At 49.6% G+C, this 14,228-nt stretch overlaps 1 protein-coding gene and 1 pseudogene across 1 annotated transcript; both read left to right on the plus strand.

Annotated features, from left to right (window-relative positions):
* Positions 1-532: 532 nt before the first annotated feature.
* Positions 533-711, plus strand: LOC100602520 (annotated as a pseudogene).
* Positions 712-3,102: 2,391 nt separating this feature from the next.
* On the plus strand, positions 3,103-13,674 carry FMOD (fibromodulin). The gene is made up of 3 exons (XM_003264583.4): positions 3,103-3,231; positions 5,993-6,981; positions 11,805-13,674. The coding sequence occupies exons 2-3, from the start codon at positions 6,000-6,002 to the stop codon at positions 11,954-11,956; spliced, it is 1,134 nt and encodes a 377-aa protein (XP_003264631.1). The 5' UTR covers positions 3,103-3,231; positions 5,993-5,999; the 3' UTR covers positions 11,957-13,674.
* Positions 13,675-14,228: the final 554 nt, after the last annotated feature.

Below are 14,228 nucleotides of genomic sequence, written 5' to 3' on the forward strand. Positions count from 1 at the left end.
GCATTTTCACAGTAAGGCCATTCTGCTTCACTCATGAGGTCAGAGTTTGCTGCATCCAGATCTGCTTTATTATAAGCAGGCCTTCTTTGTGTCTCCAACACTTAGGATCATGCCTGACACATAGTAGATGCTCAAATTTATTAAATGGAAATGAAATATGGGTGGGCTGAGGAAGAGAACCCCTATACCCCAGCCCCCTCTCACCTTTAAACTCCCCTGCCCCCAGATTCAGGCAGATTGGGCAACCGTAATTAATTGAGCTTCATCTTAGTTGAGGCCAGCACGATAGCAGGGTAGTAATTGCCCCTCCACTTTGCCAATCCTCTGTGCTAGAGTTAGAGGAAAGCGTGTGGGCTTTCAAGTCATGTAGACCAAGGTTCAGATCCTTGTTTTGCCACTTACCAGCTAGTCACTTTATATCACTAAAACCCTAATTCCTTGGCTGAATGCAGGGTCAAAAATTAAAAAACAAAAAAAATCCTGACAGAATGAGGTGACACAACAGAGGCAGGTTGGAGCCACTGCCGTCGCCATGACCCACGGTAACCAGCGTGAGCTTGCCGGCTAGAAGAATACGAAAAAGCAGAGTGACTCAGTTAGGGGAAAACGTCTAGATGACGGGCTTTCTGCTCCTGCCGCAAGCAGACGGGCTCAGAGACCAAGCAGCAGAAGCAGAAGAAGGCAAACGAGAAGAAGGAGGAACCCAAGTAGCTTTGTGACTTCATGTCCAACCCTCCTGCCCTTCGCCTATGTGACTGGAGCCAGTCCCACCACACTCACATTTCCTCCTGCAGTGCCCGCAGGTCCCAGCACCCATGGCCTCCTTTTGCCCTGGGTCTGCAGCGGGTCCATTTTGTGCTTCCTTCGCCCCAGGTAGCCTCTCTCCCGCTGGCCACTCCCGGAAGTGGCGGGTGGGGGTTACCCCGTCCCAGTGTTTTTTAATTCCTTTGGGACTCTCCCCAAAGTATTAAAAGTAGCTTTGAAAAAAAAAAAAAACCCACCAATTTCAATGCAAAATATCTACTGTTATAATTGATAACGTAAGTAAACCACCTAGTCTATAGTAGGTGGTCAGAAAAGGCTCATTCATTAGGTTTCATCTTTTTGAAATCTCTTCTTAAGTTCTGAGAAGAATGGGTCCCTGACAAGGCCCTTTCTGACAGCCCACACGCTAAGTCAAAAGCTCAAACCTATTGGAGAAACCAAAAGGACCATCTGCCTCGACACTTCCAAATTCTTCAAATTCAAGTCATCTCAGGGTTTCTCAGTTGGTATTTTTTTAAGATAAAGGTGTTTCTTTGACGTTGGCATAAGCCAGTTAACCATACTTGAGGAGAGAACATTTAGGACACATGAGTTTATCTAAGCTATCAAGATTGTGTGTGATCCACAGTATAACGGTTCTCAAATGTTTTCTTCTAGCCCCTAAACTCCAGATTCAGATTCATATGTCCAACGGTCTACATGCATCTCCAGGGGAATGCCTAGCGCACATCTCTAACAGCATATCCAAAACATAACTTTGGTTTTCTACCCAACTCGGTCCCATGTCACCTTTCCCATGTCAAGAAATGTTACCACCAGCCACCCAGTTGCTCAAACTAAAATTCTAGGAATCATCCTTGACTTTTCCTAACTCTGCAAGACTTGTCAGTTCTCTGTCTAAAATATAAGATCTGCTCTTCCATTGCACCAGTCCAATCTGCCATTACCTCTCCTTGAGGCTGGCCTGGCGCCTCCCTGCTTCCACCCTGGCCTCCCCTTCTCCACACAGCAGCCCCTCCTACATGCTTTTAAAATGTAAATTAGATCCCATGTAAATCAGATCCCATGGCTTCTCCTGCTCGAAACATGTTTTTTAAACATTTAGAATAGGCCAGGCCGGATGACTCATGCCTGTAATCCCAGCACTTTGGGGGACCGAGGTGGGTGGATCACCTGTGTTTAGGAGTTCGAGACCAGCCTGACCGATATGATGAAACCCTGTCTCTACTAAAAATACAAAAAATTAGCTAAGTGTGGTGGCGGGCACCTGTAGTCCCAGCTACCCAGGAGGCTGAGGCAGGAGAACAGCTTGAACCCGGGAGGCGGAGGTTGCAGAGAGCAGAGATTGTGCCACTGCACTCCAGCCTGGGCGACACAGCGAGACTCCTTTTTGACCTCCTGACCTCATGATCCTCCTGCCTCGGCCTCCCAAAGTGCTGGGATTACAGGCATGAGCCATCACGCCCGGCCGAGACTCCTTCTCAAACAAACAAACAACAACAACAAAGCATTTAGAATAAAAACCAAATCATTTCCATTGCCCAAAAGTCATTTCATGGTACAGCTCCTGCCCAGCTTTCTGACCTTGTCTTTCCCTGGCTTAAGAATGCTATGGCTGTGAAATGGGTAGGACATAGTGAGCCTCAGCTATGTGCCAGGTCAGGAGCCTCCCGTACATCACCTGATACAGTCCTTGCTACAACCCAGCAAGGTAAGTGTTATTAACTCTGAATTTGTTGTGAGCATTAAGTGGAAGTAGATGATGCTAGTGCATAAGCAGTGATCAGCAAATGTTGGCGTCCCTGCCTTTCGTTTTGTTCCAGTGGTGGAGGTGGGCAGGACCTGTAGCCCAGAAAAGTCTACACTGCTTAGGGATAGAACTGGAACCAGAGCCAGCTGTCCCTTGTCATGCATGCTCTCTTATCCACTAGCCTGATGACCTGTCTATAGGGGGAGCTGAGAAGGGTGAGTTCTGGCTCTCTGGAGGGACATGTGGGTTGCTGAAGGAGTTAAGATGTCTCTTACCAAACCCCCGCCCTCCCCATCCCTGCATCTGCCTTTGTGGCTTTAATGAGAAATCCAGGCGCTTCATAAGAGACTGTACAAATAACTTCTAGGGCGCCACTAACTCATTCAGCAGAAAGAGACCCAGGGCTGCCAATGTTTCAGGGAAGATAAGTGAGTGGAAAAAAGGTGGTTTTTATAGCGTCAGGCGGGTAGAAGGATTTGCGTGGTTGAGTGTGAGCTCCGCCCCTGCAGCAGAGCTGAAAAAAGCCAGGATCCGGGCTCCTCAGCCCCTCTTCACAATATTTGATTAGGAATTTGGGGCGGGACCCTGGTCTGGCACAGACGCGCACACTCTCAGTAGACTCTCTCACTCCTCTCTCTCTTCCTCTCTCACACGTTCTCCAACCCAAGGAGGCCAGACAGAGGGACGTGGTCACTCTCTGAAAGGTTCAACTCGAGGTAAGTATAGTCGTTTTACTTCGGGTTTGTCCCTAGCAGTTCCTTAAAAGAAATAAATGAAAAGTGGTAGGGGATAGGGGAGATGGGGAGGCAGGGAGGGTTCATTCCTCCTTCTCCACACCTGGGCCATGACCCCAGGGATGCTGGAGAGTGGCAGAGAGGGTGTCTAAGGGAAGGGTTCCAGCCCTGTACCTTTCTCTTACAGTTCTTTTATGGGTGCTGAGGGGACCTCCAATTCTCAGGCATGAAAAAGTGAAGGACCCTCTGTCTAGGGAAGCTTCTTCCCTGCTACTCATAAATCCCACCACGCTGGGAGTGTGGGCATTTTGAAGGGTATTCCAAGACCTGCATGTCCCTGCAATCTCTCTTATAGAGGGGTTTGGTACATAAATGCTATTATGGGAGAGGGGGAAAGTTTTGTGTAGAGTGTGTGTGTGTGTGTGTGTGTTGTGTGTTTGGAGTGGAAGGGAGAGAATAAAAAGAAGTGTTGCGAACTGGCCATGTCCAGGGAGCTGTGGATTGAGGTGGGGATACAATCCAGGTGAGGGGATGACCTCTGGCTTGACCTTCTCCACTGATAGGAGGGAGAGATCTTTCTCTAGAGTGGAAAAATGAAAGAACAGCAGTAGCTCCTGAGTAAACTTACCCCAACTGATAGAGTGGCAGCCCTGGAAACTTTCTACCTTACAGAAACTCTGAGTGCAGGAGGGCCTCTAGCATTATGAGAAACAATGTAAGAGTATGCAACCCTGAAGCAACATTGCTAAGAGATGGGGTGGGGTAAGGAGAGGCATAAGCTCCCCATCAAACCCTTTCAGCAGCCATGGCTCTCAGAAGAGGCTGCAGTGGGCAGGGTGCACAGCCCCTAGGAAGCTGAGTCTGAAGGGGAAGGTGGCTCTTGTCTGCCAAGGTGCCCAGTCTGAAAGAAGGAGAAATGGAGACAGAGGCTCACTGTGCCAGCCCTCCAGACAGCCACCTTGGTCCTGCAACAACCCAGGGCTGTGCATGGAAAAATGCTATGTTGGCAGCGGGCCGCTCCATTCGTCTTCTCTCCTGGCCAGAGTCAGGGACCAGCCAGCTTGCCCAGGCAGTGGGCAGTTGGGTCAGCTTCTCCAAAACACTGTGGCTCTTTGTCTGAGGCCTGAGGCTGCCTGTGGATGAGCCAGGGTGCCTGCTCCTCTGCAGCCTAGGAACTGATGGGATGAAGTGGGCCCGAGGAAATTGTTTTGAGGGGACAGAGAGGTCTGGGATGGATGGTGGTCAGGAGGTAACTCTGCTGAGTGTCACAGTTGGGGCCTTTCCCATCAGTTCCCTGGATCTGATGATGTGGGCTTTTGTACTCCTTTCTTTCTTCTGTTTACAGTTGCCAACACCAGTAGGCCCAACAGCAATATGAGGGCTGTATGTGACTCTTCCAGGCCAAGAAAGGTTCTAAGGTTTCTCTGTCCAAGGGTGACACTCAGGAAGATGCCCACTGCTCACAGGAGTATGTCATGCATTGGCTATAGGTAACCAGGGTAGGGTACCCAGACCACCCCTAGTCTCTTACCTTCCATACCTTTAGTTTCCCTCTCAGATGACATCAGACCCACATTTCCTCTTCAGTCTGCCCTGTTCCTATCTCGTTAGCATAACAGGCTCAAAAGCAACAGGTTACCAGCAATGTGGGGACCTAGACACAGAGCCTGGTCATCTAAGTGTCATCGCTGGGAGCAGGTAGCTTGGGAAAGGAGAGGGGAATGTCAGGGTCCTACCTCAAGCCGCTTTCCCTTGAGCATACACAAGAGTTTCCAATCTCTAGTTCTTCTTCTGGTGTCCCTCATTCATTTCTCTTGGCTCCACATGGCTCTTGCATGATGCCCATGGTGGAGCATGAGGAGTGCTAACACCTTACTAGGCACCATGGAAGAGAGAAGCAGACTAACTCAGACTCCACACACTGAGTACCTGCTTTAGAAGACAAGTGCCACACCCAATGCCAGGGTCCCCAGTCTGGAAAGGATTTGTAACTGCTGTATGAAGACCCTGTCCCAGCCAAGTTGCATGTGTAGCCACAAACTGCTAACCAGTGAGTTTCCTCACTCAGCACACTGTTACAGATGATGGCACTTTGGAGGGCAACCTGAGCCTTGTGGTGGCTGCAGAGGGACCACACTCCTCCCCAAACACTCAAGACCAAAAACTCCCAGCCTGCCCAAGAGACCAAAAGATTTTCCAGATGTAGTTCAGCTCTTCCCCTTTGATGTGTCAAGTGGCTTCTGGAGATCCCCCATAGACATGGAAAGGGCTTTCTCCTTGGACTCTTAGAAAAATACTATTTCCCTGGAACAACCAAACTGGATTTGGGTTCTGATCTGAAGAGCATCCCTCTACCATCCTCACCACCACACCACAAACACAGGGATTGCTGTGGGGTTTTCAGCTTTCCCACAGGACTTTCAGGGTGCTAGAGGCTCCTAAGAATCTGCCCCTCCAAAAAAAAAATGCAGCCCTTCCCATTCAAAGACATTCTGTCTGTGACTCTATGACCAGGGGAAAATGCACTTAGCTCACCCCAAATAGCCATGGTCCAGCTGGACCAAGTGCAGAACCAGGCTGGGAGGAGGCACCAAAGAAATGAGAGCAAGGCTCCTGCTCTCAGATGTTTGACACGGAAGTCAGCTCTGCATAGCTCAAAGCCTAAGGCTTGCCTACTCTGCCTCACTGCCTCTGTGGAGTCTCACTCATGCTGGCTTGCTCTGTTCTCTCCCGCTTCTTGCAGAGACAAAATGCAGTGGACCTCCCTCCTGCTGCTGGCAGGGCTCTTCTCCCTCTCCCAGGCCCAGTATGATGATGACGACCCTCATTGGTGGTTCCACTACCTCCGCAGCCAGCAGTCCACCTACTACGATCCCTATGACCCTTACCCATATGAGACCTACGAGCCTTACCCCTACGGGGTGGACGAAGGGCCAGCCTACACCTATGGCTCTCCATCCTCTCCAAATCCCCGCGACTGCCCCCAGGAGTGTGACTGCCCACCCAACTTCCCCACGGCCATGTACTGTGACAATCGCAACCTCAAGTACCTGCCCTTCGTTCCCTCCCGCATGAAGTATGTGTACTTCCAGAACAACCAGATCACCTCCATCCAGGAAGGCGTCTTTGACAATGCCACAGGGCTGCTCTGGATTGCTCTCCACGGCAACCAGATCACCAGTGATAAGGTGGGCAAGAAGGTCTTCTCCAAGCTGAGGCACCTGGAGAGACTGTACCTGGACCACAACAACCTGACCCGGATGCCCGGTCCCCTGCCTCGATCCCTGAGAGAGCTCCACCTCGACCACAACCAGATCTCACGGGTCCCCAACAATGCTCTGGAGGGGCTGGAGAACCTCACGGCCTTGTACCTCCAACACAATGAGATCCAGGAAGTGGGCAGTTCCATGAGGGGCCTCCGGTCGCTGATCTTGCTGGACCTGAGTTATAACCACCTTCGGAGGGTGCCTGATGGGCTGCCCTCAGCTCTTGAGCAGCTGTACATGGAGCACAACAATGTCTACACCGTCCCCGATAGCTACTTCCGGGGAGCGCCCAAGCTGCTGTATGTGCGGCTGTCCCACAACAGTCTAACCAACAATGGCCTGGCCTCCAACACCTTCAATTCCAGCAGCCTCCTTGAGCTAGACCTCTCCTACAATCAGCTGCAGAAGATCCCCCCAGTCAACACCAACCTGGAGAACCTCTACCTCCAAGGCAATAGGATCAATGGTGAGACCTTGGCAAAGGGAGGCGGGGACTGGCTGTCTATTTCACTTGAAAGACACTATTCTGAGTGCTAGTGGCAAAACAAAAGAAATAGAAATAGGGGAACCAGACAGCACAAATGAAGCAAACTGACAACCAAGCCATACCCCTGTACAAAAGAGAATACACTTATACTAAATAGCAGTGCTAAGACAATTCAGTGGGGAGTGGGTTGGTACAGAAGAAGATTTTCTAGGAGAGGTAAGTTTCATTCCAGGTCTTGAGAGATAAGTGGGCATGGGTTGGAGGTATGCAGGATGGAGCCATTCTGGGACAGAGGCTTGCCACAAAGGAGCCAGTCATTTTCACAGGTCACCTGTCAATGTAGGGGACAGCTGGGAAATGTCATGTGTCTGAGATGAAGGGGTCATGTGTCAGGGAGCAGTAAGAGATGAGTTTGGAGAAGTTTAGGAGGGAATAGTTCAAAGGGAGAGAGATTTAAGTTTAACTTCTAGTCTGCCTTGGGAGAATGGTGGGTTGAAGTCCTGTACTTACTCACTGTCCCAGAAGAGGATGAGCTCTCTTTTTCCACTTGAACTACTCTTGCGTCTACAGCCTGGTCTTGTGTTTTGGTGTTTATTCTCAGAGCTGAATGCGGCACTTGTTCTGGTCAGTTCTTCCTGGAGTACAAGGACCCCCTGGTGGCAGGGCAGATATCCTTCCTAGGGTAACATGAGCCTGACTACCACCAAACCTAGGACACTGGGCTTCCTGTTTCATAAGCACTTCCCTGCAATGCCCAAAGGAAAAAAAAAAAAAGGCTGCCTCCCTGACTCTAAGAAATATTCATTTCAGATGGAATTATCTAGCTGATTTTCAGCTCCCTTTCGTCTTAGGATCTTGTATTCAGAACATGCTTACATTACCCCAGGGCCTCTGATGTCTTAATCCCAGCTGGAAGGTACTGGGCCAGCGCTTAACCTCCCTTCCTGTCAGCAAAGTCCTCTTCCATCTGGAGAAGGGAGGACTCATTAACGACCACTGGCAAAGGGCTTTGAAGTGGAGCCTGCTGAGGTAGAACAGCACCATCAGAGCACTGAGAAGGACTGAGTCGTCATACTCTCCCTCTCATTCCTTTCTCCCCCTGTGCTCAGGGAACAGATCAGTCATTGAGCAAGATGTTAACAAGCTGGACAGTGAGAGAGAGAGGCATTAGCCCCAGAGGGCAATTTGGGAGTTGACAGTCGGGTGGGCAAGGCAAAGAGGCATCGGTCTGGCATCTTCAGTTTGAAGTGCCTGACACCATCATGTACAGCCTAAACTCTTTTTTATTAAAATCTCTCTTTCTTTGGGGTCTTCTTATCCCCAAGGTGGGGGTTGAGGGGTCCTCTAAGACATCTTTTTTTTTTTTTTTGAGACAGAGTCTCGCTCGGTCGCCCAGGCTGGAGTGCAGTGGCATGATCTCGGCTCACTGCAAGCTCCGCCTCCTGGGTTCACGCCATTCTCCTGCCTCAGCCTCCTGAGTAGCTGGGACTACAGGCGCCCGCCACCACGCCCGGCTAACTTTTTATATTTTTAGTAGAGACGGGGTTTCACCGTGTTAGTCAGGATGGTCTCGATCTCCTGACCTCGTGATCCACCTGCCTCGGCCTCCCAAAGTGCTGGGATTACAGGCGTGAGCCACCATGCCAGGCCAAGACATCTTGAAGATGTTGCAAGCTGCAGATGTTTGACATTTCTGGGGCTGTCTATCATCACACCAGCAGTTACCACTACTTACCTGCCACACACTCTGAATCCAGGAGCAGTCACATCAGAAATGTCACACCGTATGCTGTGCTTCATCCAAGTTGACCCTGAAACTGTGACAGCAAAGAACAGCTGTCATGGGAAAGAATCTATTAGCACCTACCCATACAATCAGAGAAAGTTAGGATAGAAAAGGCTTCATCACAACCTCTTGTCGTCATTCTGCCTTCATGCAGAACCACATCTGCCACTCAAATGGGAGGTGGACAACCTCTTCCAGACGCCTGTCAGAAAATAAAATTAGTGCAGTTTCCTAAGGTCCCGCAAACAAATTCTCTGTTCAGTCAAACAACCCCCAAATTTTCGGTGTCTACTCCCAAATCAATTCTTATGCAATTTAAGTCCAAGCCCCATGACTAGGTATCACTTAGTCTCTCTCAGCCTTCTTTTTAGACAAAATAATGCTTTATTTTCCTTAAAGTGGTGAATTAATATATGTAAAGTGCTTTGTCTAGGGCCTGGCATAGAATTTAAAAACCAATGATAGCTATTATTATTAGCCTTTCTTCTCATTGCCACTTTAAAGTTGACAGGCAGTTTTTGTTGTTGTTTTGGGGAAAAAGAGACACAGAGAAGGTAAAGCTATCTCTCAAGGTCCCCCAGATGATGTAGATTAGAACCCTGACCTAAAGGACCTAGAGCCAGGCATCTCTGACTGAGAATGGTGAGGAATATCTCTCTGATGCAGACCACTAGCAGGAAAACAGCTCCCCAAGCTCAGCCCCCTCTCCTACAGCAAACGTGAGGGACATCTCCCTGCAAACCAGTCAGGGACTTGGGGATGGGGGGTGGTGGAGGTGGGATTGAAACAACCTTCTGAGAGAGGAGCTAAAAGAAGAACAGGAGCTCAGGGGTGCACAGGGGAATCAGACGTGGTCTTCTTCTCACCACTTCCCTCTTCCATCAGTATCTCCCTCAGTTTTTCCAGCCTGGCAAGAACACAGCTCAGAATGTTATTCGGAAGCTTTGGGATCCAGTGGAGCAGGGCGGGTGCACCAGTAGGAATTTGGAAAGACTTATGTCAGTATTTAATTTGGGCTAGAAAAATGTCCTCCAGTGCCTCCACGCAGAAGCCTGTCCTATTCATGGGCTTGGGGAAGACGGGGGGGTGCTCACAGTACCCAGTGTGTGGCTAGAGTCCGTATACACTGTATGTCTAGCTCCCCACAAGTATGTCCCATATTTACCTATCCACAGCTGGGATGCGGAATTTTAGCAGACAGTCTGAGGGCTCCAGGCTGGGAAAGAATCTATCACAGAGCCTGCAGCTCCATCCTAAATAGGGCTGGAAATGATACTAAAGCTGAGCCACTTTGCTTCTTCTCCTCACCCCACTGCTCTGCTTGTACACAGGTAACACAGACCCAGCCCCGGTCTAGGCTCTGCCCCCAACCTGCCCACTCAGAGGCCACTTAATCTAGTCCTTGGGACCAGAAAGCAAGCATCCAAAAGCATTCCAGAAATTCTACCCCACCAGGAGTGTTTTCCAAAGACAGGTGTTTCCCAGTTTCCGCTACTTTTCTCAGTGTCTAATTTTCTTTGGGCCTAGATTTTCTGTGTTATGTCTGCAATACAAGTTAATTTGCTGCAACCTCACCTCATCTCATCATGGTCAGTGCTTAACAGAGACTGAAAACCATTGAAAATGCTAATTTAAAAACACTTTTTTCATCAGCCTCTTTAAGCTCTCCATACTGTCTTTCTTGGAACTGTCTTCTTCATACCTGTAACCTCCCCCAAGGGGAGCCCTCATGGTCACCCCTAAGAATAGAGTTAGAAAAGCACCCCCTGCCCCCACCCCTCCTGCCTGGCCCCAGACTGATGCCCCTCCTGACCACTGCTGCAAGCCGATGGATGCCTCTGGTACAACAGCAAGCCCCAGCTCTGGGTCTACCCAAGTATTACAGCTGCCAGGGATGTGTCCATGGACAATCCTACCCTCAAGACCTAATGGGTAACTTCATTCAAATCCCCTTTGCAGAGAATGACAACAGGAGCAAGCTTCCTGAAAGCCTCACTCACCATGGTAAAGACAGCCCTACGAGGCTTCCTCAGCTTTCAGTGGTGACTTTTGCTGTCTCTCCTGGAGTTTTAGCTGAGTTCTTGGCTTTTCCTTTCAAGTTACTGACCCAGTAGACTGGAGACAGAGTGGTTGATTTGTCAAAGAGGACAACCAGAGGGAGAATAGGGTTTTAGCAACAGAAAGATTTATGCTAAAACCATCCAAGCAGAGCTATTGTCTCTATTAGAATTCTGCGGTTTAGGGGAAAATCTTAGGAGACTTCTTTTGAGGTTTAAAAAAGGGAGTAGATTGTAATCGTATTAAATGCAGGAGGCAGGGAAATTATTTATTTGACTTTTGAGGTCCCTAGCAGCCCCAGTGCTCTATGAGTCCCCAGCTTCCTTTAAACTCAGAGCCTTGCTCACTGCTCTGGCAGTATTTAGAATGGAGACGTGCAACCCCCTCAAAGCCCTGGCACACAAAGACACTTGTCTCTCGGCCCAGGCTTTCTCTCTTTAATTTCCTGCCACTTTTTCTATCTGCAAAGTAGCAGGAGATATTTAAGATTTAAGTCCCTCCATTTCCCCAGTCTTCTTTCTCACAGCAATTCAGCAAAGCCCTCCCTCTCCAAAAGCAATCAACTACTTCAAGGTGTCTACGGTAGGTCTTTGGCTACCCTCTGCTTCCCACTGCTGCCCACAGCTGCCCTCCTGCCCCCCCCCCCCCCGCCCTGCTTAAAAAAAAAAAAATGTCCCAGAGGGAAGGACGCTTAAGAACGTTCCTGGGCCTGCAGAGTAAAGTTCAGGTTGGTGGTTAGGAGGTGAGCTGCAGACGCAGGCAGTCCTCACTCTGTCCCTAGTTCTGCCCCTAGTGGCGCCAGTAAGTATGACTGTTTTCCAATCCTGGAAAACATCGGCCCTCCATCCCCAACTTTCACCCCTTTATCTAAGCTGCTTCATAGAGGCTAATCTCACTGTGGCTTCGGGTTCGTAATCTGGGCTTCTCTCCCCGACCCGTGCTCCTCTTGTCCCCACAGAGTTCTCCATCAGCAGCTTCTGCACCGTGGTGGACGTCGTGAACTTCTCCAAGCTGCAGGTGCTGCGCCTGGACGGGAACGAGATCAAGCGCAGCGCCATGCCTGCCGACGCGCCCCTCTGCCTGCGCCTTGCCAGCCTCATCGAGATCTGAGCAGCCCTGGCACCGGGTACTGGGCGGAGAGCCCCCGTGGCATTTGGCTTGATGGTTTGGTTTGGCTTTTGCTGGAAGGTCCAGGATGGACCATGTGACAGAAGTCCACGGGCTCCCTCTGTAGTCTCCTTTCCTGTAGGTGGGGTTGGTGGGGGGGCGATCAGGGACAGGCAGCCTTCTGCTGAGGACATAGGCAGAAGTTCACTCTTTTCCAGGGACAGAAGTGGTGGTAGATGGAAGGATCCCTGGATGTTCCGACTCCATAAATCTCACAACTCTTAAGTTCTTCCCAATGATCTGAGGTCATGGAACTTCAAAAGTGGCATGGGCAATAGTATATAACCGTACTTTTCTAACAATCCCTGGCTGTCTGTGAGCAGCGCTTGACAGCTCTCCCTCTGTGCTGGGCTGGTCGTGCAGTTACTCTGGGCTCCCATTTGTTGCTTCTCAAAATATACCTCTTGCCCAGCTGCCTCTTCTGAAATCCACTTCACCCACTCCACTTTCCTCCACAGATGCCTCTTCTGTGCCTTAAACAGAGTCAGGAGACCCCAAGGCATGTGAGCATCTGCCCAGCAACCTGTGGAGACAACCCACACTGTGTCTGAGGGTGAAAGGACACCAGGAGTCACTTCTGTACCTCCCTAACCTCACCCCTGGAAAGCCACCAGATTGGAGGTCACCAGCATGATGATAATATTCATGACCTGATGTGGGAGGAGACAGCCAACCTCAGGCTTAGATCAATGTATAGGGCTATATTTTGGCAGCTGGGTAGCTCTTTGAAGGTGGATAAGACTTCAGAAGAGGAAAGGCCAGAATTTGCACATCAGCATCTGCAATGCGGTAAACACACCTCAAATTGGCTGAGTTGAAAAAGCAGCCCCAGTAGTTCCATTCTTGCCCAGCACTTTCTGCATTCCAAACAGCACCCTACCTGGGTTTTTATCCACAAAGGTTGAGGCCACATGGTTTTTAAAGTATGCGAAACATAGTTTGTCCTCTCCTTTTATCCAAGCAGGAAGATTCTATATCCTGATGGTAGAGACAGACTCCAGGCAGCCCTGGACTTGCTAGCCCAAAGAAGGAGGATGTGGTTAATCTGTATTACCTGGTTTGTCCTAAGGCCATAGTTAAGAAGTACCAGCTCTGGCTGGGGTCCATGAAGCCCAGGCCAGGCAGCCAAATCTTGCCTGTGCTGGGCATACAACCCTCTGCTTTCACATCTCTGAGCTATATCCTCATTAGTGAAGATGGCTTTTGCTTTGTAGTTCGGCTGGGGAGCACTTAATTCTTCCCATTTCAAAAGGTGATGTTGCCTGGGGCTTAACCCACCTGCCCTTTTGGGCACGGTTGGGACAAAGCCATCTGGGCAGTCAGGGGCAAGGACTGCTGGAGGAGAGTTAGCCCAAGTCTGGGCTCTGCCCAGATGCCATCACATCCCTGATACTGTGTATGCTTGGAAGCACCTTCCCTGAGAAGGGAAGAGGGGATCTTTGGACTATGTTCTTGGTTCCAGACCTGGAATCCACAAAAGCCAAACCAGCTCATTTCAACAAAGGAGCTCTGATGTGAGGGGCAAGGCTGCCCCCTGCCCCAGGGCTCTTCAGAAAGCATCTGCATGTGAACACCATCATGCCTTTATTAAGGATCCTTATTACAGGAAAAGCATGAGTGGTGGCTAACCTGACCAATAAAGTTATTTTATGATTGCATCTGCAAGAGTGGAGTCATTTAAAGCAGACTGCAGGAGGGTTACTTTAGGAGGACCTGGTGAGGTCGCAGGTCACATAGGCCTTGGACTGATGAGCCCTCTTTCCCATCTATTCTGTTCAGGCAGATGAAGCTAAGAGGAAAAAAAATGAAAAAAAAAAAAAACTCACTTGTATAAAAGCTCTAGTTAGCAAACTGTGTCCTGGAAGTTCTTCTTTAAGTCCAACTTCAATCCTCTCTACACATTCCCTTCCATATGGTCCCCAAGAGATATAGAGTAACTGGGGTTTTTTTCAACCCATTCCACCATCCTCTCTTGCCAAGCCGGTAATTCGGGATCTGGCTAGTCTTGGGTATTGTTGTCTTAACTGCTTCTGCCCTCTAGTGGCAACTGTGCAGATCTGAAGGCAGCCAAGCCTGCCAAAGCCCATTGGCCCTGGAAGAGGAAAACAAACCTTTACCCCCCATTTGTTTTCTCATTCATCCTCTGTTCATATCTTGAAAGCCTTTAAGTGCCAGATGTTGTGATAGGTGCTCAGCAAATGTCGCATAAGTTAGG

The sequence above is a fragment of the Nomascus leucogenys genome, chromosome 9, assembly GCF_006542625.1.
Source record: "Nomascus leucogenys isolate Asia chromosome 9, Asia_NLE_v1, whole genome shotgun sequence".
Lineage (NCBI taxonomy): Eukaryota > Metazoa > Chordata > Mammalia > Primates > Hylobatidae > Nomascus > Nomascus leucogenys.

Bases quoted from the DNA above. Each gene is read 5' to 3' on its own strand.
- FMOD (XM_003264583.4), top strand. From the start codon at position 6,000: ATGCAGTGGACCTCCCTCCTGCTGCTGGCAGGGCTCTTCTCCCTCTCC. The intron at 6,982-11,804 runs GTGAGACCTTGG...TTGTCCCCACAG, and splicing joins CCAAGGCAATAGGATCAATG to AGTTCTCCATCAGCAGCTTC.